The sequence below is a fragment of the Mercenaria mercenaria genome, chromosome 13 (genome assembly GCF_021730395.1).
Source record: "Mercenaria mercenaria strain notata chromosome 13, MADL_Memer_1, whole genome shotgun sequence".
NCBI classification, from domain to species: domain Eukaryota; kingdom Metazoa; phylum Mollusca; class Bivalvia; order Venerida; family Veneridae; genus Mercenaria; species Mercenaria mercenaria.
Window position 1 is genome coordinate 62,834,311 of NC_069373.1, and position 27,454 is coordinate 62,861,764.

The following is a 27,454-nucleotide window of genomic DNA, read 5'->3' on the forward strand; positions in this document are numbered from 1 at the left end:
CTTTTCGGGGGTGTTTTAACAGGAGAGAAAACGTGTGTTAACAGAGAGATTCTCGCGCTCGCGTGCTGTTATAACACCTTTTTATATATGCGCGTTCCGTGGCAAAGCGTAAACGTCATTCGGCCCCAAAACGGATAATTCAAAACGAAATGACGTCAACGTAAAAAAACAACTCAGACATTTCCGCGCATTTCGTGGAAATTTAATTACGTTGAGTGAGATTGTATTCATTTATCAGTTTTACGCTTTTTATGCTAGAATAGCGTTAGCGCATGTTCATTTCGTGTTATAACATTTGCAGAATCCCTCGGGATACGTTGGTGCCCGAGCCCGTTAACCCTCGGGATTCTGCAGATGTTATAACACGAAAAAACATGCGTTATCCCTACAAAATAATATTCTGCAAAATGTTTCTTATCGAAAAAGACGATTAAAACATTAATTTTCAATACGATATAACAAAGTCTGTTGACGCAAAAATACATTTAACTGATGAATGTTAATATTTGACTGTTTAGCATTTTATTTCTACAATCAAAGTTTTGGTGTATAATGCCTTATCATTATTTTATCAAAATTTTGCATTTAAATCATCACCATTGTATTGGAAATGTCTGAACTTAGAAAATGAGTGGTCAATCAAAGGTTTTTATCCTGAAACAAAAAAGTTATTGCTATTTTTCACTTTTACAGCACTTCAGCCGGAAGTTTTCAATTCAATTTACAGCACTTTAGCCGGAAATTTTGAAAACAATTTTTTTCAGAATTTTTCATTGAAACTGACATCATTGTATTGGAAATGTTCTAACTAAGAAAATAAGTGGTAAAATCAAAAGTTTTTATCCAGAAACAAAAAAGTTATTGCATTTTTTCAATTTTCCACAAACTGAATTACACTAGCAAACGTCATATTATATGACGTCAAGTCTGCACGCTGTTGCTCTTTCCAACGACTTTTCCCCAGTTTTCTGAACAGGTAGGATAAATAGAATATTAGATTACTGTTTGAAAAAAAAATTAAATTTATTAGGCTCGTCTACGAAAAAATATAAGGCTCGGCAGAGCCTCGCCTAATATATATTTTCTTCAACTCGCCTAATAAATTTAAATTTATCAGACAGTAACCTAATATTCTCTATACATCTTACCTCAACGTCATTAAATTTCCATGAAATGCGCGGGAATGTCTGAGTTGTTTTTTACGTTACGTTACGTCATTTTGTTTTGAATTATCCTTTTTGGGGCCGAATGATGTTTACGCTTTGCCACAGAACTCGCATATATAAAAAGGTGTTATAACAGCACGTGAGCGCGAGAATCTAAAAATCTTAAGACTGTATTTCAGAGGTTTCGCGGCATTGTTTTAAATTGTTTGATAACTGTTTATTATGCGAAAACAGCAGGTGATAGTTCTTATTTTTGTAAAAGGTTTTACATTTCAACATTTATATTTCCAAGAATTGTTTAATTAAGCGCACTTGTTGGTAAGGCTCTAAGTTTGAACCTCTATATGCAGCTCGTCTGGGCGTACCGTGTGATGCTTTAAGCACTGCCACGGTATTCGCAATAGGGGTAAATTGACCTCAAGGTGAGGGGTACGATCATGACTGTTTGTTACAATAATGTTATTAATATTATTGTCATTATTAATATTGTTATAATAATAATAATTATTATTATTATGTACAACACCATTGAATATATCAATGTATAACAAGAGTGCCAGAATGTCACAATCTACGCCCGTCACAGCAAATTTCTTTACATTAGCACCTGTATTTGCAAATGGAATTTTTATTTTGTGGTTGTTTACTATGTTTTTGTTTAGTAATTATTGTAATTCTTTTGTTTTTCTAAGTCCACCAAAAAAAATCCTTACCAGGTAGAGATACCTTAAAATACTACACATAAAATTTGAAAGTAACATATATGTTGTACCACAGAAAAGTGGTCTTGGCTTTTCCCTACGGTCAAATCTTAAAAAAAATCCAAAAAAAATTGTAAGTCCACACAAAAATACTTACCAGGAAGTGATAGGTCAAAATACGCATGCATGCTGTACTACAGAAAAGTGGTCTCGATTTTTCTCTACGACTAGCAATGAAAAAGTTACAATATAAGCTATTTATGGTAACAACAAAGGGAAGTAATTATAAAGAAGGGACCTGCGCATGGCACTCCGTCTCATGATGGTGTACACTTGTGCCAAGTTACATCGAAATCCCTTCATGCATGAAGAAGAAATACTCCGGACAAAGTCATTCTTGTATCTGACCTTTGGCCTCTGTGTGACCTTGACCTTAGACCTAGGGACCTGGTTCTTGCGCGTGACACTCTGTCTCGTGGTGATGAACATTTGTGCCAAGTTATATCAAAATCCCTCCATGCATGAAGAATTGCTCCGGACAAAGTTTTCATTCTTGTATCCTTTGACCTCTAAGTGTGACCTTGACCTTAGACCTAGGGACCTGGTTCTTGCGCATGACACTCTGTCTCATGTGGGTGAACAATTTTGCCAAGCTACATTAAAATCCTTCAATGCAAGAAGAAAACATGCTCCGGACAAAGCCATTCTTGAATTTGACATTTGACCTCTAAGTGTGACCTTGACCTTAGACCTAGGGACCTGGTTCTTGTGCATGACACTCCGTCTCATAATGGTGAACAATTATGCCGAGTTTCATCAAAATCCCTCCATGCATGAAGAAGCTATGCTCCGGACAATGTCTGTGGACGCCGCCCGCCCGCCCGCCAGGGGCGTTCCAATAATACGTCCCGTTTTTCAAACGGGCGTATAAAAATAGGCGTTTAATCAAATTATTCAGTTTCAATTTCAGTTTCATATCTTACACTAACAAGTAACTAGTTTTAAATTATTCAATTGCTTCGGATGAAACTTGATTTCATTATTTTGGAGCCCTAGCGACGCATAAATACTAAGCGCGTGCTTGTAAAAGGCAGACACTGCCGGTCATTGCAAAAAGGACAACAAGAGCGCCGCCAAGCGGGGCAATATACGCCCGAAGGGTTACATCAGAGGATGGGAGTAAAAATTCAAGAACTTGACAGTCGAAGCCCAAAGGACAGGAACAACAAAAGGAAGACATTCCAAAAAAAAAGTTTCTTACCAGGTAAAGTTATGTCAAAAAACATCTAAAATTTGGATGTACCATCCAAGTTGTACCACAGAAAAGTGGTCTCGGTTTTTCCCTACTGCCAATAATAAAGTTTCAAAATAAGCTATTTATAGAAACAAAAAAGGGAAGTAATTCAAAAAAAATTATTGTAAGAGAACAAAAAGTGATCTGCCAAGTAAAAATAAGAGCACTGCAATGCATAGCAATATACACAAAGCAAAGTAATATATGACCTTTGACCCCTAAGTGTGACCCTGACCTTGAAGCGAGTCATCCAAAACTTGCGCTCTGCACGTTGCCTCAGTGTGGTGGACATTTGTGCCAAGTTTTTTTGAAATCCTTCAAGCAGTTCAAGAGTTACAGAGCGGACACAGCAGTCATATATGACCTTTCACTCCTACGAGTGACCCTGACCTTGAAGCTAGTCATCCGAAACAAGCACTCTGCACGTCGTCTCAGTGTGGTGAACATTTGTGCCAAGTTTCTTTGAAATCCTTCAAGCAGTTCAAGAGTTACAGAGCGGACACGAAACACACCCATATGACCCCTAAGTGTGACCTTGACCTTGAAATGAGACATCCAAAACACTTGCTCTGCACGTCGTTTCAGTGTGGTGAACATTTGTGTCAAGTTTCTTTGAAATCCTTCAAGGTGTTCAAGAGTTACAGAGCGGACACGAACTTGCTAACGGACGGACGGACGGACAGACGGACACCGAGACCATAACATAATACGTCCCTTCGGGAGTATAAAAAGTGCCAAGAAGATTTTATATGACATTTTCTTCAATTCTAGAGGCCCCGTTGTGCAATTTTTGTGCAAAGATTGTAAAAACATCACAGGCAATGTCTTTTTTGTTTGTTTGTGTTGAGTTTAACGTCGCTTTTCAACAGTATTTCAGTCAAGTAACGGCAGGTAGTTACGTAACCAGTGTGTCAGTACAAACCAGTTCTCCACAAGTAAATGCCAACTTCCTCACATGAATCAGAGGTGGAGGAAGAATGATTTCTGACACAATGTCGTTTATCAAATCGTCACGGGGAACATACGCCCCGCCCGAGGATCGAACTCACGACCCCGCGATCCGTAGACCAACGCTCTACCTACTGAGCTAAGCGGGCGGGTCCATGCAATGTCTAAATAAAATGATGGCCCTACAGCTGTCAAGATATTTTATCCAGAAACGCCCGATGGAAGGTTTAAAAGGCATGCAACTATTCATGACAGTGCGTCCGCCAACAAAAATCGAACTGTAAAGTCTTTTAGAACAAAAGGTTAAGCTTCCAATTTAATCTCCTGACATTTTCCTATTTTCCTGGTTAAAAATGCTCGCACGCTTTACCACATTCTCATCCATCAGAGGTTCGTCAAAATCCCGAGACGAACCTCTGATTTATTTCCATCGTTTACTTGATGAGCATGTGCACTCGTAATAACTATCGGGAGTGGTTTCAGCCAATCATTGTTCGCCATTATTTGGAACTCCGAATTGAAACTTCAAAAAATATGTAAACAAGATACTTGCTTACGATGGACAAAGACTGTATTCCATGATTGCGATAAATAAAGATTTATTCCTGTAATTCGACGTTAAGAATTTACATCAAGAAATAATAATATTCGTCGTAAATGGACATCGTATTCCCTCGATAATATGGAAAGGACGCGGTCACGCTTTTCACGGATGATTTTGATTGGTTCGCTACGATTTGTCGCGAAATGACGCTGATTGGCTGAAACGTTTTACCTGTAATGTAACCAAACCACAAATATCGGAGAAATGTGCCAGAGGTTCATCCGGGGAACCACGGTAGACCTCTGGTATGCGAGAATGGCTTTACCACTACAAGTGCCCTTTATTCTGCAATTTGAGTGTCTCAACTGTGTACCAATGGGAGACTACTTTGCAGACAGCAAGACTCCAAATGTGTTTCTGTACAAAGAGAATACTTTAAATGGATTACGTGCAAATTGCCTTGATCTGATTCATAATTTATCCTCAGACACCAGTCTTCCATATGTAAATAGTTCCATTACATGCAGTTTAAAGAACAAGAAATCTCTTTTAAGTTGATAGTCGGCGCAGTAGTTGGAAAATAAGTTACGTATAACTTTGATAAATGTTTCCTCTTGAAAAGCTTGACTTTCAATGTTTGTTATTACGAACGAGATCCAAAAAGGAATGAAAAAGTTACATCCAACATAGGAAAATGTGGAAAGGGTTTGAGGGTCAAGGCGAAATGTCTATGTCAATGCCTCAATGTAAATGACTTGACCTATCTATCCACACTGACTATACGCGTAGCATCAGTTTTGCCCGTAATACATTACATCCCGAGCATGCTGCGCTTCTGTCTTTCTTAAGGTTCATTTTGACAAGAGATAGGTTTCGATGTAAAATAGTTCAAAATAATAACATAAAATAAGCAGCAGTAAAGGACCCCGACTGATATTTGGCGAATTTTGAAAAGTGAAGCATACGGACCAATACAGTTTATTTGGCCATATGATTGAAAATAGGTAAATTTACAAGTATAAAAAGCTTCATAAACACCAAAATTGTGGAACTAGAAGATGCTTTTGTAGAAAACGCATGCCTCCCACAAAGCATAATAGTAATAGGCAAGAAGTCAATAGGGGACAGGAGCAAAAGTCCAAGAGACATCGATGGATGGCTGCAATAGCATCTACTCGGCATGTCCAATCATCCCAAGAAGTTTCAACATTCTGGATCTAGTGGTTCTCAAGTTATGGATTGGAAACATTTTTCCATGTTCTGGCCCCTGTGACCTTAACCTTTGATCGAGTGACCCGAAAATCAATAGGGGTCATCTACTCTACATTCCAGTCATCCTATGAAGTTTCAACATTCTGGGTCAAATGCTTCTCAAGTTATTGATCAAAAACGGTTTTCTATGTTCAGGCCCCTGTGACCTTGACCTTGACCTTTGCACAAGTGACCCCAAAATCAATAGTGGTCATCCACTCTGTAAGTCCTATCACCCTATATGGTTTAAAGGTTCTAAGTCAAATGGTTCTCGAGTTTATCTACTCTACATTTCCAATCATACTATGACTTTTCAACACTCCGGGTCAAGTGGTTCTCAAGTTATTGATGTATTTTCAAACCACTCAAACAAAAAAAATCAATTACACGACCCTATTCTTATTCGCTGAATTTCCTTCTTTAAAAAATATAAAACTATGGTATAATAAAATTCTTAAGTGTAGAACAACATTTGTTTCAAACGTAAAGTAATACCTAAAGTACCTCCAAAACAGTTTAGGTCTATATGGCCCCTTAAAGTTTTTTTAAGATAGAGGAACACCACATTTGCCTCTCTTATGTATTAATTACTTAAGGCCTGGACGTCACCTGGATAGAATCACAGACTTTATGCTGGATTTGTTCATCACATAAAGACCTAGGCCGGCATCGAATCCACAGAAATGAGGGACAAGTGATTCAAGTCCGTGAAAAGAATGTAAACAACGAAATTGGACGACGGTCACAAGATGATCACAAGAGCTCAGCTTGACCAATCTGCGCTCAGGTGAGTTAACGCCAATGTTTTCTATGTAGCAAAAGGACGTTTGCTACAAAATATCTAGCGTTATCTTTCCTAAAATATTGCCAGATATGAAGATGCACGCTACTAGAAATTCAATCTAGAATCAATGCAGTTTAGGGAGGGTAACTTGATATATAAAATCTTTTTCAAATTAATAAACATTCAGCGGACGGAAAGTACACACAAACAATGTACTATAAAAACAGAAAATTCCGCAACTGTTCTCGGTTAAGGAACTTTTTAAAATGTATATATTTGTTGACAATATTTTAAACCTTTCTTTCGAATAATCGAATATATCATTATCATATTTAAACGGCCATCAGAGCTCGAACGGTCCCTTTTATTTGCGCCCTGCAAACTGCGCATTTAGTCAAAGCTGGGATACACTGTGAGCAACAGACCATGTGACCACATGGCAGTGTAATAATACAAGCAATTGCATTAAAACATATTTTACAAGTTACTGGATCTTTAAGTTTTCTGTTAGTCTCTTCGATATCTTCTTCAGATTCCGAAGCTTCTTCTTCAGATTCCGAAGCTTCTCCATCTGTTTCAATATTGTCTGGCTTTTTGTTTTCAGGAACTTGTTTAGTTGTGTCTGTCTGTTCTATGTTTCTCTCTTCGATTTCTTGTATTGCTTTCACGAGTTCAACAGCTGAAATTTGTTTCTGTATATTTTCCTTCTGTATATTATTCTTTATCAATGATTTAACTGCTCTTCTTAAGAGTTCTTCATTTTCACAATACTCTCTTGCTGCAAAAACAGCCTCCTGATTTCTATGCATAGCTTCTTTTACAGTGTCCACGAACTCATTCGAATCATCAACCTCAACATCAGAATCTTGGTCGCTTTCTCCTAGAATTTTTCTAACATATGCTTTTCCTCTGCATTGAATCACATGACCGCATTCCTCACTGGCTAAAATGTGTTGTTCCCATGGACAAGCTCCATTCGGCCAGTCTCTAAGTCCTATGCTACAATAAAAACATCTTACAGAGTCATCTACGCCTGTATATGCAAACCCAGCTTCTGCAAGTTGCTTTATATCTTGTGTTTTGCCTTTAGGCCACTTTTCAAATGATTTAATTCGTGAATCAATGGTACAATATTGTCTGTACTTGGGTTTACCTATCAAAATACCAAGGCTATCACACTTAGAACGTTGTCCACCATTCCTAGGCACTTCACTGCGCAGTCCTGTTGATGTGTTATTACCGTCGTGTTCAATGCGGTTACCTTGATTTCGTCTGTTCCGAAAGTAAGCCTGAATATCTTCTCCCGTAACATTCTCTCCAGGATGAACACCTGCCATTTGATATAAGTTTTCTGTGAAAAAAAATAGTAACAATCTGTTTTAAAACGACTTTAAGATCAAAAAAAATATCTTATTAACTAAAATGTGTCTGTAGGACACTGGGTGTACCCTCACTGGTACATTTGTCACAAATAAGAGGCAATGATTAAAATGTTTGCAGTCTTAAGGGTATAGCTCAATAAATATTTTATAGAAAGTATCCATTATTCTAGGCCATATACGTTTTGATCTATAAGCATCACAAACAAAAAAATCCACTGTTTTGGCTATTTCAAGGGCCGTAACTCTGTAATTAGCGCTAAAATCTCAAGAAGATTGTAAAGTATGCAAGGTCACATCATGATAAAGACTCATGCAAGGTTTCGTGAATTTACATCAAAAACTTTTTGAGCTAGGCACGTCGTTAGGTGAAAATGTGTATTTTTTACTATTTCAAGGGCCATAACTTTGAAAATCTTGGAGGGACCCAGACGAAAAATAGTAAGTGCGCAAGTTTTAAGATTCATGCAATACTTTATATGAAATATTTTTTGAGTTTGGCACGTCACAAAGTGACGATGTGCATTTGTGACTATTTCGGGGGCCATAACTCTGGAAATAGGGGGCGGAGCCAGAAGGTAAAATAAGCGGTGCGCAAGATCATATCATGATGAAGACTCATGCAAGGTTTCGTCAATTTGTATGAAACACTTTTTGAGCTAGGCGCGTCACAAGGTGAAAATGTGCATTTTTGACTATTTCAGGGGCCATAATAACTCTTTAGTGGACGGAGTCAGCCGAAAGATATGAGGTGCGCAAGTTCAAATCACGATTAAGACTCGTAGGAGGTTTCATCAATTTAATATATGGAATATTTTTTGAGCTAGGCGCGTCACATGGTAAAAATGTGCATTTTTGACTATTTCCGGGGCCATAGCTCTGGAAATTGGGAGCGGAGCCAGACGAAAAATAGTAGGTGTACAAGTTCATATCATGATAAAGACTCATGCAAGGTTTCATCAATTTATATTAAATACTTTTTGAGCTAGGCGCGTCACAAACGTTTTTTTCGGACGGACGCACGCACGGACAGACGCACAAGACCGAATCTATATTCCCCCTGCACTGAGTTGTGGAGGCACAAAAATTCAAACTTCTTTTAATAAATGATTTGATGTTGCGATTTAATACTGAATTCTTATGTTTGATAATAATGTAATGGTTCGTTGTTATATGTAGTAGGAGTGTGCTCTAGTTAATTTAAAGTGGCATTATGCGCATCTTACTGCACATAGTGTGTTTTTGGTGAATGTTTTATAAAAGCAATTTTCGGTTGCTGTGCATTTAAATGTGTTAAATTAACGATAATGCCGCATAAGTATTTGAAGTTGATGCTCTAGAAATAAAGAAATCAGACTAATAAGATAATAGTTTTTTTTCTTCAGTCTTCTACGCAGTGATCTCCCTTACCTATAGGTAGAGATTTCTGTAGTTGAAGGGAAGCAACTCCTGCGTGCAGTTTGACTTTTCTTAAAATGACTGCCCCAGTCAAAATAAGAAAAGTCCCAGTCAAAATAAGAAAAGTCATATTTGGAAAGTAATTATCTTGTACTGGTAACAGGATTCCTTCACCCTTTTTTTCTCACACATCTACTTCAGCTTGATTTGTACTTGAAACATGCGCATTTTTCCACTTTAAAAGTGGCATTATGCGCATCTTACTGCACATAGTGTGTTTTTGGTGAATGTTTTATAAAAGCAATTTTCGGTTGCTGTGCATCTAAATTTGTTAAATTAACGATAATACCGCATAAGTATTTGAAGTTGATGCTCTAGAAATAAAGAAATCAGACTAATAAGATAATAGTTTTTTTCTTCAGTCTTCTACGCAGTGATCTCCCTTACCTATAGGTAGAGATTTCTCTAGTTGAAGGGAAGCAACTCACGCGTGCAGTTTGACTTTTTTAAAAATGACTGCCCCAGTCAAAATAAGAAAAGTCATATTTGGAAAGTAATTATCTTGTACTGGTAACAGGAAGAGTTTGTTATATTGGGTTAAAAGCTGTAATTTCCTTCACCCTTTTTTTCTCACACATCTACTTCAGCTTGATTTGTACTTGAAAAATGCGCAGTTTTCCACTTTAATATCAAAAGCCTAGGCCTTGCATTTTCAGGCAAGAAGATTTTTAAAGTTTTTTTTTCTATGTAAGTCTATGTTAAACACGGGACCCCCGATCCCCGAGGCAGGGGCTCTTTTCACCCTAGGGGCATAATTTGAAAAAAATTGTTAGAGGATCACAAGGTAATGCTACATATAAAATATCAAAGGCCTATATCTTGTGGTTTTAGACAAGAAGATTTTTAATGTTTTTTACTATGTAAGTCTATGTAAAACGAGTGACCCCCAGGGCGGGGCCTTTCTTCACCCCAGGGGCAAAATTTGAACAATCTTGATAGTGGACCATAAGATGATGTCACATGCCAAATATCAAGGCTCTACGTCTTGCGGTTTTGGACAAGACGATTTTAAAAGTTTTTCCTTTCGGTTGCCATGGCAACCAGGGTTCTGCATGAAATTAAATTCTTTGAACATTTTTTAAAGGGGACCACCCAAGGACCAGTTTGGTACAATTCTGCCCAGTGGTTTTCAAGAAGATTTTTTTTAGAAAATGTTGACGGACGGACGACACACGGCGACATTGAGCGGTCACTAAAGCTTACCATGAGCCTTTGGCTCAGGTGAGCTAAAATTGAAAATGTCTGGAATCTTTATTGCGGGTACTTTCGATTGCGTATATCTGTATCTTAAAGATTTAATTTAATTAAATTTTTTAAAATGGGTAAAGAAAAATAAACAGAAAAATAATGAAATATTTTATCACATTAAAGGGAGGTAATTAATAAACAAATGAAATGCATGACACTTACAATATATATATATAGTATATAGTACTAAAATAACTGGTTTTAGATCATAGACTAGATTTTTTTTATTCTACTGCTGACGCACTACTGTACTTAGACTAGCCACTAGACTGATAATAAATATATTTCTACATTTTTCCCTTTTCTGACTTCTTCATTTCCATAGAGACAAAAGCCAGTCTATTTCAGAGATTTTCACAGAGGAATGATATGATATTGGGCATAGGGTATAGACTGGCTCAGTTCACTACATTTAAGAACTAATAAGTTCTCAAACGTGGTTTATCGTAGAATAACCAGAGTTTTGAGTTCTTATGCGTAAGAATATATCACGTAGAATAACCCCGAGTTTTGAGTTCTTATGCCTACGGCCTTCGTGATATATTATTTCGCGTAAGAACGAAAAACTCGGGTTATTCTACGATAAATCACACTTGGGAACTTATCATTTCGATTCTAACACGACATACTAGTATCAACAGTGTAAGAAACAAGAGCTGTCACAGGAGACAGCGCGCTCGACTATTTCGATGCTGGATAGTGAAACTGGGCACATCTAAGGAAACTAGAGCTGTCACTGGAGTGTTTAATGACTCCAATTGTGGATGAAGATATTGCACAATAGCCTTAGTCTATGTCAAAAATATCAACTTAAAGTAATAAGAGAGGTAAAGATAAAATGTATTAAAACACTATATAAGTATATCCTAAGCAAAAAGGGGCATAATTCATTAAATATTGGTACCAGAGTTATGCACCTTGTGTCATATGGTGTGGGTGATGATGGTGAACAATTATTTTAAGTTTGAATCAAATCCATTCAGTAATAACAGAGACAGAGTGAAAGTGCATCAAAACTTTAACCTAAAATTCTAAATAAAAAGGGGGAATAATTAATGAAAAATTGGTGTCAGAGTTATGCACCTTGTGACATATGATAAGGGTAATTATGATGACCAATTGTTTAAGTTTGAATCAGATCCATTCAGTAATAACAGAGATAGAGTGAAAGTGCATAAAACTTTAACCTGAAATTCTAAGTAAAAAGGGGAATAATTCAAGAAAAATGTGCCAGAGTTATGCATCTTGTGTCATGTGATGTGGGTGATGATGCTGAACAACTATTTGAAGTTTGAATCAAATCCATTCAGTAATAACAGAGGTAGAGTGAAAGTGCACCAAAAGTTTAACCTGAAATTCTAAGTAAAAAGGGGGAATAATTCATGAAAAAATGGTGCCAGAGTTATGCACATTGAGTCATATGATGTGGGTGATGATGTTGAACAACTATTTTAAGTTTGAATCAAATCCATTCAGTAATAACAGAGATAGAGTGAAAGTGCATCAAAACTTAACCTGAAAATCTAAGTGAAAAGGGGGAATAATTCATAAAATATTGGCGCCAGAGTTATGGCCCTTGTGTCAGATGATGTGGATGATGATGAGGAATAAGTATTTCAAGTTTGAATCAAATCCATCAAGTAATTACAGAGATAAGTTGAAAAAAGAGAAAGTGTAAAAAAACTTTAACCAAGGTGGGGACGCGGAAAGACGCCGACGCCGGGTCGAGTAGGATAGCTCTCCTTATACTTCGTATAGTCGAGCTAAAAATGGTTACTACTTTTTACGACCGTGCTACGCACCTGAATCGGATGACGTCATTGCACGCGAGTGGTTTATTGCAGAATAACCCGAGATGGATTTTGCTCTATATGTATGTAGGTTATTTGCTGGTCGTGTTAGAATTAATCATAACAAGAGCACCGCCTTGCGGGTGCTGACGCTCATCTGATTTTTTTTGTATAATAGAAATATTGTCCTACCCATGATTTTCTAAGTCTAAAAAGGGCCATCATTTTTGCAAAAAGCTGGATAGAGTTATGTTTCTTGATGTACAGTGTCCACTTATGATGGTGAAAAACTGTTGCAAGTTTTAAAGCAATAGCTTTGATAGTTTATGAGAAAAGTTGACTTAAACATAATACTCAACCAAGAAAATGATTTTCTAAGTCCAAAAGGGGCAATAATTATTGCAAAAAGCAGGATGGAGTTATGTTGCTTGCTGTACAGGGTCAGCTTATGATGGTGAACAAGTGTTGCAAGTTTCAAAGCAATAGCTTTGATAGTTTAAGAGAAAAGTTGACCTAAACATAAAACTTAACCAATAAATCTGATATTTTCTAAGTCCAAAAAGGGCCATAAATCTTGCAAAAAGCAGGATGGAGTTATGTTTCTTGCTGTACATGGGCAGCTTATGATGGTGAAGAAGTGTTGCAAGTTTTAAAGCAATAGCTTTGATAGTTTAGGATAAAAGCTGACCTAAACATAAAACCTAACCAAGAAAACTGATTTTCTAAGTCCAAAAGGGGCAATAATTCTTGCAAAAAGCAAGATGGAGTTATGTTTCTTGATGTACAGGGTCTGCTTATGATGGTGAACAAGTATTCCAAGTTTCAAAGCAATAGCTTTGATAGTTTAGGAGAAAAGTTGACCTAAACATAAAACTTAACCAAGAAATCTGATATTTTCTAAGTACAAAAGGGGCCATAAATCTTGCAAAAAGCAAGATGGAGTTATGTTTCTTGCTATACAGGGTCAGCTTATGATGGTGAACAAGTATTCCAAGTTTCAAAGCAATAGCTTTTATAGTTTAGGAGAAAAGCTGACCTAAACATAAAACTTAACCAGGCAACGCCGACGCCGACGCCGACAACCGCTCAAGTGATGACAATAACTCATCATTTTTTTTTCCAAAAATCAGATGAGCTAAAAATGTAAAAAAGATATATCATAGTCTAGGAGCTAGTCTATACTGCACTATATATCAACCTAATTTGTTGCAACCATAGCAATGCTGCATTTACCTATATATACCATTAACTTATAACTTGTGCCTTGGTTTCCATAATAACAGCTTTTTATATCTATCAATACCAATCATCTTACTTTAAACATAATTTCATGTTTAAAATAGTGAGAAAACTGATATAAAAACACATGTATTGTATTTTATCATATACAAGAGGGTCATGATGCCCCTGTATCGCTCACCTGAGTAATATGAGATACATGTTTCAAATGTCAAACTGATCCTAAAATATTAAGAAAGTAGGTCAGTAGGTCACATTCACGGTCACTGAAAGTCAGTTTTAAGATCGATGTGCAAAACTTCATATGTCATTCAAATTTCAAGGCTTAAAAACATGAAAGTACGTCAGTAGGTCAATGTCACAGTCAAGTGACCCCTAATTACTTGGGGTCATAAGGTAATTATAATTAAACAGTCTAGGGAATTTGATCAGATAATTTCTGAAGTATTTTTTCCTATGTAACTCATATAAAAACTAAGCGACCCTCGGGGCCTCTTTTCACCCCAGGGGCATAATTTGAACAATTTTGTTAGAGAGCCACTAGGTAATGCTACATACCGAATATCGAAAGCATAGGTCTTGAACTTTCAGTTTAGAAGATTTTTTTAAAGTTTTTACTTACGTAAGTCTATGTACAACTTGGGACCCCCAGGGCAGGGCCTCTGTTTTACCACAGAGGCATAATTTGAAAAATTTTGGTAGAGGACCACTAGGCAATGCTACATACCAAATTTCAAAAGCCTAGGCCTTCCAGTTTCAGACAAGAAGATTTAAAAAAAAATCCTATATGTCTATATAAAACTTGAGACCCCCGGGGCGACGCCTCTTTTCAACACAGGGTCATAATTTGAACAATCTTGGTAGAAGACCATAAGGCAATGCTACATACCAAAGATCAAAGGCCTACGTCTTGTGGTTTCAGTCAAGAAGTTTTTTAAAAAGATTTTTCCTATATAAATCTATGTAAAGCATGGGAACCCCCACCCTTGAGGCAGGGCCTCTTTTCACCCGAGGGGCATAATTTGAACAATCGCGGTAGAGGACCACCAGACAATGCTACAAACCAAATATCAAAGGCCTAGGTGCTATGGTTTCAGACAAAAAGATTTTCAAAGTTTTCCCTTTATAAGCCTATGTAAACCATGTGACCCTAGGGCCGGGCCATATTTGACCCAAGGGGGGTAATTTGAACAATATTGGTAGAAGACCACTAGATAATGCTACATACAAAATATAAAAGCCCTATAACCTGTGGTTCTCGACAAGAAGATTTTTAAAGATTTTCATTTCGGTTGCCATGGCAACCAGAGTTCTGTAAGGAATTCAATTCTTTGAATAATTTTTAAAGGAGACGACACACGGAAGATCCCTGTGAAGTTGGTTTAGGAGGAGATGTTGTTTAAAAAAAAGTGTAGGCGGACGCCGGACGGTGAGCGATCACAATAGCTCACCTTGAGAAAAAAAGAAAGTTAACTTGAGTGTCTGTAACTTTGACCTTTGCATGACAAAATGTCTTGTAATGGTGAATATCTATGGCAAATTATTTGGATATACACCAATGAATAACAAAGTTACAGACCAGATAAAGGAAAGAACAACAACAACAACACCCCCCACAAAATAACAAGAGGACCATGATGGTCCTGAATCGCTCACCTCTTCCCACATGACCCAGTTTTGAGTATGACGTCGTTTTTTCTATTATTTGACATAGTGACCTAGTTTTTGAGCTCATGTGACCCAGTTTTGAACTTGACCTAGATATTATCAAGATAAAAATTCTGATCAATTTTCATGAAGATCCATTGAAAAATATTGTCTCTAGAGAGGTCACAAGGTTTTTCTATTATTTGACCTATTGACCTAGTTTTCGAAGGAACGTGACCCTGTTTTGAACTCTACCTAGATATCATCAAGGTGAACATTCTCACAAATTTTCATGAAGATCTCATGAAACATGTGGCCTCTAGAGAGGTCACAAGGTTTTTCTATTTTTATATCTACTGGCCTAGTTTTTGATTCCACGTGACCCAGTTTTGAAACTGACCTAGATATCATCAAGGTGAACATTCAGATCAATTTTCATGAAGATCCATTGAAAAATATGGCCTCTAGAGAGGTCAGAAGATTTTAATAATTTCAGACCTACTGACCTAGTTTTTGACCGCAGTTGACCCACTTTCAAACTTGACCTAGATATCATCAAGATGAACATTCAGACCAACTTTCATACAGATCCATGAAAAGTATGGCCTCTAGAGAGGTCACAAGGTTTTTTTATTATTTGACCTACTGACCTAGTTTTTTAAGGCACGTGACCCAGTTTCAAATATGATCTAGATATCATCAAGGTGAACACTCCAATTTTCATGAAGATCCATTCAAGAGCATGGCCTCTAGAGAGGTCACAATGTTTTTCTATTTCAAGACCTGCTGACCTAGTTTTTGATCGCAGTTGACCCAGTTTCAAACTTGACCTATACATCATCAAGATTAACATTCAGACCAATTTTCATACAGATCCCATGAAAAATATGGCCTGTAGAGAGGTCACAACGTTTTATCATTATTTGACCTACTGACCTACTTTTTGATGGCACTTGACCCACTTTCGAACGTGACCTAGATATCATCAAGATGAACATTCAGACCAATATTTATGGAGATTCATTCATAAATATGGCCTCTAGAGAGGTCACAAGGTTTTTCTAATTTTAGATCTACTGACCTAGTTTTTGACCGCACATGACCCTGTTTCGAACTTGACCTAGATATCATCAAGATGAACATTCAGACCAACTTTCATACAGATCCCATGAAAAATATGGCCTTTAGAGAGGTCACAAGGTTTTTCTATTATTTGACCTACTGACCTAGTTTTTGACGGCACGTGACCCACTTTCGAACTTGACCTAGATATCATCAAGATGAACATTCTGACCAATTTTCATACAGATCCAATGAAAAATATGGCCTCTAGAGAGGTCACAAGGTTTTTCTATTATTTGACCTACTGACCAGGTTTTTGACGGCACGTGACCCACTTTCAAACCTGACCTTAATATCATCAAGGTGAACATTCTGACAAATTTTCATGAAGATCTCATGAAATATATGGCCTCTAGAGAGGTCACAAGGTTTTTCTATTTTTAGATCTACTGACCTAGTTTTTGAAGGCACGTGACCCAGTTTCGAACTTGATTTAGATATTATCAAGGTGAACGTTCTGACCAATTTTCATGAAGATCTTGTGTAATATATGACCTCTAGAGAGGTCACAAGGTTTTTCTATTTTTAGACCTATTGACCTAGTTTTTAATGGAACGTGACCCAGTTTCGAACTTGACCTAGATATCATCAAGATGAACATTCTGACCAATTTTCATGAAGATTTTGTGAAATATATGGCCTCTAGAGAGGTCACAAGGTATTTCTATTTTTAGACCTACTGACCTAGTTTTTGAAGGCACGTGACCCACTATCGAACTTGACCTAGATATCATCAAGATGAACATTCTGACCAACTTTCATAAAGATCCCACAAAAAATGTGACCTCTAGAGTGGTCACAAGCAAAAGTTTACGGACGGACGGACGGACTGACGCACGGACGACGGACGCTGCATGATCACAAAAGCTCACCTTGTCACTATGTGACAGGTGAGCTAAAGACAACAACACACACACACACACAAACAATGTTCTATCTCCAAAGTTGACCTTGACCTTAAAGCTAGAGGTCTGGGTCTTTCGCAGGACATATCAGCTCATTATAGGGAACAACTGTGCCATGTAATTTTAAAGTCCCTTCATAAATTATTATTGACCGGACAAGAAACAGACCCTGTTTGTGCCATGTAATTTCAAAATCCCTTGATGAATGGCAGAGTTATGACCCGGACAAGAAACAGACCCTGTTAACCTTTGACCTCTAAGAGTGACCTTGACCTTGGAGCTTGAGGTCTGGGTTTTGCGCATGATATGTTGTCTCATTAAGGGGAATATTTGTGAGAAGCAATTTCAAAATCCCTTTATGAACGGCAGAGTTATGGACCGTGCACGAAACAGACCCTGTTAACCTTTGACCTTAAAGTGTGACCTTGACCTTAGAGCTAGGGGTCTAGGTCTTGCGCAAGACACGTTATCTTATTACGGGGAACATTTATGCAAAGTTATTTCAAAGTCCCTACATGGATGGCAGAGTTATGGACCGGACAAGAAGCGTGACGGACGGACGGAAGGGAAGAAGGCTGAAGGACGCAGCCTATTTCTAAACCCACCTCCTCTATTTCTTCGAAAAAGGCGGTGGACAACAAGACGAAGATGTTATACTTCATACTGGAATACAGTTGTATGGCGACACTTGACGATTTTGTTTGTTTTGGGTTTAACGCCATTTTTCAACAGTATTTCAGTCATATAACGTCGGGCTGTCAACCTAACCAGTGTTCCTGGATTCTGTACCAGTACAAACCTGTTCTCGCAAGTAACTGCCAACTTCTCCACATGAATCAGAGGTGTAGGACAAATGATTTCAGACACAATGTCGTTTATCAAATAGTCACGGAGAACATACGCCCAGCCCGTGGATCGAACTCACGACACCGCGATCCGTAGACCGACGCTCTACCTACTGAGCTAAGCGGGCGGGTCGACACTTGAAGACATCTGAAGAAAAAAAACAGCACTTGTAGTAAAACTAGATGCTGGTGCACCCACGACCTGTAACTGTACGGTCGTGTGATATGTGTTGGCAATGCAAGTCTTATAAAATAAATTCTAACATTACCATGGGTTTAGATGTTGAGGCGAGTCATCAGGGTGATTATTTTGAAATATGGATACTACAAAACATCATCGAAACACAACATAAAAGAAACGGAAAGAGTAAAACAGGACCCCAAAGCGCTCACCTGTGTAAAAGGCTTCAAATGTGTTTGTATAAGTACGGAGTTAGGTTTCTTCTATGTTAGCCTATATTATATACATAATGTCATACACATTTTCGAACCTAGGGCAATAATTTGAACAATTACGGTTGAAATTGTAAATCTGTTATCTCACGCCATATATTAAGGCTCTGGCTATTATTGATTTTTAAAATTTCTAATATAAAAGCCTCTAGTAAGTAGATGTCAGACACAGGGGCGTGGTCATTCTTTGACCTTAGGGCAGTAATCTGGACAAGTATGGTAGACAGTCAAACCCTTATATCACATGCCAAATACCAAAGCTCTAGAGAAAAGGATTTTTAAAGTCTGAGAGCTGAAAACCTATTTTTAACTAAAAAGACCCGTATGTGCAATTAACTGGAACCATTTGAACAACTTTGAAAGACGGCTACCCAGATATCATTTGCGTAAAAATTCATCAAAATCCCAGTGTGGGGAATCACGTGACTTACAAAGGCAGATTACACGGAAAAATGGCCGATAAGTTCTGCCAGCTTGTTACATGTTTATGCTGAACGGGTTACTTGGTTAACTTTTCATGTGGTTGTACTGTCATTTACTTCAGTAATTTGTATTTTCTGGACAAAATTGTGTCAGTCCGTGGATACCGTCATCCAAAAAACTGCGAATGTATTCAAACTTCCCAAGTGTTCTGGGAAACTCTGGTGAATGGAACAAAGTATGGGTACCGGAGGAAATCGGAAGGTAAGGGGCATATGATAGGATATATTAGAACATCTAAAACAAAGGTTTATGCATAGAAATACCTGATTTTCCTGACGAATCGGAGAAATTATCGGCCATTTTTCCGTGTAAGCTGCCTTTTCATGTCAAGTGTTTCCCCACATGATTCAGTGGTTTATGAGGAGATATTGTTTAAAGAAATTGTTGATGAAAAGTAACCAGGCCCCCTGGCGGCCATGTATTTTTTACGAATCAGAAAATTTTGAACAATATTTGTAGAAGGTCACACAAGAACCATTTGTGTAAAATTATTTAAAAATCGGGCCAGCAGTTTCACACGAAAGATTTTTGGAATTTAACTATATACATATAGGGAAAAGTGACTACGCCCCCTGGGCTCTGGCGGCCATGTTTTAAGGCGAATCGGTATAATTAGAACACTCTTGGTAGAGGGTCACAGAAGGAACATTTGTGTAAAATTATTTCAAAATCGGGCTAGCAGTTTCACAAAGTTTCCACTATATACGTATAGGGAAAAGTGACAATGCCCCATGGCGGCCATGTTTTTTGACAAATCAAAATGATTTGAACACTATTACTAGAGGGTCACACAGGGACCATTTGCGTAAAACTATTTCAACATCGGGCCAGCAGTTTCACACAAAAAGATTTTTTTAATTTTCACTATATACATATAGGGAAAAGTGAACACGCCCCCTGGCGGCCATGTTTTATGGCGAGTCGGTATAATTTGAACAATCTTTGTAGAGGGTAAAACAAGGAACATTTGTGTAAAATTATTTTAAAATCGGGCCAGCAGTTTCTCTCAAGAAGACTTTTAAAGTTTCCACTATATACATATAGGAAGTGACCAACCCTCGGCGGCCATGTTTTTTGACGAATCAAAATTAATTTGAACAAGGCAGTCTGAAAGACAGCTAAATCCCCCGCCACTGCTATGAATAGTGAAAGGGTAAAAGACTGTGACCTTGACCTTGAACTGACATGGCTGACTCATAAATTCTGCACAATGTCTTGATGAGGTGATCATTTGACCCAAGTTTCATGAAAATCCTTCAAGGGGTTTAGGATATACAGAGCTCAAAACCTTTGACCTTGAGTTGAAATGGATAACTCATGAGTTCTTGGTGAGGTTATCACTTGACCCAAGTTTGATGAAAATCCTTCAAGAGGTTTAGGAGATAAAAGAGTGGACACAAAATGGAAGGCTCAAACCATTCACCCTAAGTTGTGACCTTGACACTGAGCCGGCATGGCTGACTCATAAGTTCTGCATATCGTTTTGATGAGGTGATCATTTGACCCAAGTTTTATAAAATTCCTTCAAGGGGTTTAGGAGATATAGAGCGGACACGAAATGGAAGGCTAAAACCTTTGACCTTGAGTTGTGACCTTGACCTTAAGTCGGCATGGCTGATTCATGAGTTCTGCACGTCGCCTTGATGAGGTGATCATTTGACTCAAGTTTCATATGAATCCTTCAAGGGAATTAGGACATACAGAGCAGACACAAAATGGAAGGCTCAAACCTTTGACCTTCAGTTGTGACGTTGACCTTGAACTGGCATGGCTGACTCATACGTTCTGCACAATGCCTTGATGAGGTGATCATTTGACCAAATTTGATGAAAAACCTTCAAGGGCTGTAGGAGATATAGTGCGGACACAAAATGGAAGGATCAAACCTTTCACCCTAATTTGTGACCTTGACCTTGTGCCGGCATGGCTGACTCATAGGTTCTGCACATCGTCTTGATGAGGTGATCATTTGACCCAAGTTTTATAAAATTCCTTCTTCAAGGGGTTTAGGAGATACAGAGCGGACACAAAATGGAAGGCTCAAACCTTTGACTTTGAGTTGTGACCTTGACCTTGAGCCGACAAGGCTGACTCACGGGTTCTGCACATCGTCTCGATGAGGCGATCATTTGACCCAAGTTTCATGAAATTCCTTTTAGGGGTTTAGGAGATACAGAGCGGACACGAAAGTGTTACGGACAGACGGAAGGACGGACGGAGACCATTCCTATAACCCCCCACCATTTGTGGCGGGGGATTAACAATCTTGGTAGAGGGTCACACAAAAACCATTTGTGTACAATTATTTTGAAATCGGGCCAGCAGTTTCACAAGAAATTTTTTAAAATTTCCACTATATACATATAGGGAAAAGTGACCACGCCCCCTGACGGCCTTGTTTTTTTAAGAATCGGTATAATTTGCATAATCTTGGTAGAGGGTGACATAAGGACTGTTTGTTTGAAATAATTTCAAAATCGGACAAGCGGCTTAGGAGAAGATGTCGATAGAAGATTTTCCTAGTTTTAACTCTGGTGGCCCCTATGTGCAACCAAGCGGAACTGTTTGAAAAAATTTGGTGGAGGACCATCCAACGAATATCTATGCCAAGTTTCATCAAAATCCATTCAGTGGTTTCGGAGAGGATTTATTTTAAACACAATTGTTAATGACGGACGGACGCACGGACGGACGTATATCGGACGACAGACGACGGACACAGCGTGATCACAACAGCTGACCATGAGCACTGCTCAGGCGAGCTAAAAATTAAAGCAGGGGCGATTAAATCCAAACAAGGCAGTCTTAAAGACAACTATATCACCCGCCACTGTTATGGATAGTGAAAGGGCTGATGGTATTGAGTGGAAGCATTGACGTTGTTAATTAAGTACATTATATATTTAATAGTAGCCTTGACCTTGAGTCTGCATGGCTGGCTCATGGGTTTTGCAAACAATCTCAATAAAGTTGGAACAGGAAATTGAAGACTCAAACATTTGAGCTGTGACCTTGACCTTGAGCTGGCATGGGTGAATTTTGCGTTTTGCACATCGTCTTGATAAGGGGAATATTACAGCCAAGTCATATTAAAATCCTTCAAGGGGTTTAGGAGATAAAGAGCGGACACAAAACGGAAGGCTCAAACATTTGACCTTGACCTTGAGCAAATATGGCTGACTCATGAGTTCTGCATATTGTCTGGTTGAGGATCATCTGACCCAAGTTTCATGAAAATCAAATCCTTCATAAGGTTTAGGAGATACAGAGCACAGACATCATGGAATGCTCAAACCTTTGACCTTGAGTTGTGACCTTGACCTTGAGTCTTATCTGCTTCTATGTAAATAAGTAGTTGAAATAAGTGAATGAAATACAATATGTTATAACAACACACTTGGAATAAAATGTGCATATATAAAAACCCATAGTTGTTTTCATACTGAATTGTTTTGGCTGATTATAAAAAAGTTATCAAATAAGTTATTTAAAGTAACAACAAAGGGAAATTAATCCTAAAAAAACAACTTTGAAATATAAGTCCACAAGAAATTCTTTACCAGGTAGAAATAGGTCAAAATACACCTAAAACTTTGATGTAACATGCATGTTGTATCACAGAAAAGTGGTCTCGATTTTTCTCTACCGCCAGTAATAAAAAAAGTTACAATAAAATCTATTTATAGTAAAACAAAGGGACGTAATTCTAAAAACAAGGGTGCCTCATGATGGTGAACATTTGATCCAAGTTACATCAAAATCCCTCCATGCATGAAGAAGAAATGCTCCATACAAAGTCATTCTTGAATTTGACCTCTAAATATGACCTTGACCTTAGACCTAGGGACCTGGTTCTTGCGCACGACAATCCGTCTTATGTTGGTGAACATTTGTGCCAAGTTACATCACAATCCCTCTATGCATGAAGAAGAAATGCTCCAGACAAAGTCATTCTTGTGTCTGACCTTTGGTCTCTAAGTGTGACCTTGACATTAGACCTTGGACCTGGGTTTTGTGCATGGCATGTTGTCTCATCAAAGGGAATATTTGTGCCAAATAATATCTAAATCCTGTTTTGCATGACAAAGTTATAGACCGAACAGGAAAAAAATCCTCTTGACTCTTGATCTCAAAATGTGATCTTGACCTTTAAGCTAGGGTACTGGGTGTTGTGCATGACACGTCGTCTCATCATGAGGAACATTTATGCCAGGTAATATTGTAATCCCTTGATGGTTGAAAGAGTTCTGGATCGGACAGGAAAAAAGCCTTATTGACCTTTGACCTCAAATTGTGACCTTGACCTTTGAGTAAGGGTCTGGGCTTTGCGCAAGACACGTCGTCTCATCATGGGGAACATTTATGCCAAGTAATATTGTAATCCCTTGATGGATGAAGGAGTTCTGGATCGGACAGGAAAAAAGCCTTATTGACCTTTGACCTCAAATTGTGACCTTGACCTTTGAGCTAACGGTCTGGGCTTTGCGCAAGACATGTTGTCTCATCATGGGGAACATTTGTGCCAAGTAATATTAAAATCCCTTCATGGATGGCAGAGTTATGGACGGGACAGGAAAAAAACTCTGTTGACCTTTGACCCCCAATTGTGACCTTGACCTTTGAGCTAGGGGTCCGGGATTTGCACATGACACGTCGTCTCATCATGGGGAACACTTGTGCCAAGTGATATTAAAATCCCTTAATGTGTCAGAGTTATGGACCGGACACGAAACAGATCCTGTTCATGCTATGTTAACATTTGACTGCTAAGTGTGACCTTGACCTTTGAGCTAAGGGTCTGAAAGTTGTGCATGACACATCGTCTTATTATGAGGTACATTTGTGCTAAGTAATATTAAAATCCCTTCATGGATGACAGAGTTATGGACCGGACACGAAATTGCGGACGGACGGACGGACGGAATGACGGAAAAGCGCATTCCTATAGTCCCCGAAACTGGTTTTCAACCAGTAGGGGACTAATAATATAATAGCAGCACCATATTTTAATATATCCGAACAATACGAATCGGTTATCTGCCACTAATTTGTATAATTCACTTGGGCTACGTCCTCGTGGAATTATTCAGTATTCTTATGACGCCTTCGTATTGATACGATATTTCTTAAATCATCAGCATTTAAAAATTTACAGAGAAACACTTAGAAAACATTTATCTAAGAACTGGGATGTCACAAGAACAACTGTTGTTTGAAATCGTTTTTGAATGTTTGTAATGTTCCAGATTAATTTCAGCAAATAATTAACACTGAAGTAATAGAACGAATCTTTAAGATTCTTAATACGAGGTTTTATACACAAAACAAGATCTTTGTGAGATATTGAGCATAAATTATACATTTTTATTTGAGAAGTTCAATATACTGGTACCGAGTTAAGCTTAGATTTGTTAACCATATAACTGCTGTGTTATATTTCACCCTATTACCTAATTTCAGATCATTGAAAAGTTTGAATGTATGTGATCTTATCCGTCTTTTAATTTAAACATTTTTGACGTGTACTTTATCTATATAAAATTTTGTATTTTTCCCCAAATCGTAATCAAGAATGGTACGAATATTTCTGCATTATTTTACATAAATTATCTTAATTCATTGTTAAGATAAAACATATGTTTCGAAAGTGCAATGTTTTGCATTCAATTGTTTACATATAATGGTCTATCTGGGTATGCCAACCAAGTTTATAAGTCTATACTTAGGTCAATATCATGTAGACCGATATGTCGTTGTCAATATACCTTTTTTTTAAAAGAAAGTACGCGCGATATTATTGTGAGTTTGTCAGATTGCTAATTACCCACTTGGACTAATTGCTTCATATATGAATGACGAAACAATACTTAGTGTATTTCCAGTAATATTATAGTCTAGGTTTTAGTGATGTGTGGGTCAACTTTAATACGAATGTCAACTATTTGCCTTTGTTTAAGCAGCGTCTACGAGATCAATATATTCAAAACTGGAATACCTGTATTCAGAATATGCCCAAGCTTGATTATTTTAGAGAATTCAAAACACAATTCTGTTATGAAAAATATTTAGATGTTGTATCCAATAGCTCGTTAATAAAAGAACTCACATGTTTAAGACTAGGTTCTCATAACTTAGAATCAGATCTGGCAGATATTTAAATATTGAACGAAATGATCGCAAATGCAAATTATGTACATGTAACGCTGTTGAATCAGAATACCATTTTCTTCTCTGTTATCCAAATAAATAAATATTTAGGACATAACCCATGGCCCACTTTGAAAATGTTTGCAAATATACTGTCATCAAGTAGCAAAAAACTTCTGCTTAAGAGTGCTCACTATGTTATGGCGGATTTTAGAATGAGGCGACATTCTCTTGACCATGTAACTGCTTCTTGAATTGATTATTCTTGTATCAGTTGTGATATTCTCCTTAAGAATTGAATTTATATGTGTTGACACTTATGTAATATTCACGTTCATGTTGATTGTCTTGGCCATATTTGTCACTTAATTTTGTAAATAGACAAAGGTAATGTATTTTATCGATTTGCCAATGAATGAATGAAAAGTAATATTACACGGTCGGCAAGTTCGAACGCCTTTCTTCAATCAAGGAAACTTAATACTATCAATAACTTTGATCAAGGCATTAATTAATCAAATTAATGCTGAACTACAAATTTGTTTTTTTCCTGAACCTACTCAAGATCGCTAACATATTTTGGAAACCCCAAGTAGAATTGAAACTTGGCAAGCTCTTAGTTTACTTCCTGATTTAAAAATAGGCAAGAGTGACAGTATAATATACGGAAGCATGGACATCGGGCTTTTTTTTAATTTTAATTTATCTACGTGGCTACGAATTAGCAAAAATTGTTTGTTTTTTCTTAGTTATATTTCGTGGCCACGAATTAAGAAATTGTTTTTGTTATATCTCGTGGCCACGAGATAACATTTTTTGTTTTTTCGTTTGTTTTTTTTTTCTTAGTTATAACTCGTGGCCACGAGATAAATTAAAATAAAAAAAACCCGAAGTCCCTTCCATGCTTTCGTAGGCCCCTAATAATACGATGTTCTGTTTGAAAATCCCCAATGAAATCCGTTGATAATGTTTTCTGGCATATGTACGATGTATATTTAAGTTGTTATGATTACATCCTGAAAATGAAATTATGTTGTCATCTAAGCATGAAATTGCCCCGCGGGCCTTTTTGAATGTATATTTTCGCGTTTTTTTTTGTTGTTGTTGTTGTTGTTGTTTCTCAACTGTGTATTAAAACCTAAAAAAATAAAGTATCTTACTTGACATTATGCCTTATATTCAACTAATTTGAAGTTTCTAGTGAATGATAAATGTTTAATTTATTGGTCTGACCAGTATTTTATGACATTTTTCATTTTTTAAGTCTTTGCTTTCAAAAGCAATTATATAAAACATCAAATCATAAAATAAAATCATAATCCTACCCTGGCAGCGACATACATTTTGACAGCATTTAATTACATCATTAGAACTTTAGAATCTAATTGTATTAAATAACTTGTAAAGTGTTAACTGGGACCAAACAACGAGATCTTTAAAAAATAGCATTGTGTCCAATATATGTCAAATACTCTAAGACTGCACAATCTGTCGCTTGTCAAGTTTTTTCCCAAAGATAATGTCCCACGGACCCTCTACAAACTCCATGCCACACTCGCAACCAAAATCCTAGATCCGCCCCTGTGTTTTGTGGTGTAGCTGTTGACCGTGACCTTTCCGATAAAGGCTATCGATATCTAGCCATTCCTGCAAGTTTTAGGGAGTCCAAACAACGGTCGTTAATCTGTACAAGCGAAGCGCATACAACCCTAATATATATGCCTGTTAGGGTACTAAACATGGAGATAGCGTAGGTGCCATAATCATAGATCCTACATATAAATTTAAAAATCTAACTCGTTAAAATGAAGATATAGTACATTAAATATGACCAATTAGATCAATTTATAAGTACAGCTGCCTACTGGTTCATTCTATACAAAAACCTGTCTACAGGACAATCTTTAATAACAATAAACAATCAATACGAATATGAAAATATAACATACCTAACGACGCCATTGTACATGGTGGTCTCCGCAAAATATTGGTTTCCCAGTAGTCTATTTTTATATTGTTCGCTTGCCCGGTTTATTTTTAGATCACGGGA

General features: G+C 37.4%; 1 protein-coding gene across 1 annotated transcript; it reads right to left on the reverse strand.

The window, feature by feature from the left end:
• Positions 1 to 6,930: 6,930 nt before the first annotated feature.
• On the reverse strand, positions 6,931 to 27,379 carry LOC123529554 (baculoviral IAP repeat-containing protein 7-like). The gene is made up of 2 exons (XM_053522043.1): positions 27,354 to 27,379; positions 6,931 to 8,039 (listed from the first exon to the last, which is right to left on the reverse strand). The coding sequence occupies exons 1-2, from the start codon at positions 27,364 to 27,366 to the stop codon at positions 7,021 to 7,023; spliced, it is 1,032 nt and encodes a 343-aa protein (XP_053378018.1). The 5' UTR covers positions 27,367 to 27,379; the 3' UTR covers positions 6,931 to 7,020.
• Positions 27,380 to 27,454: the final 75 nt, after the last annotated feature.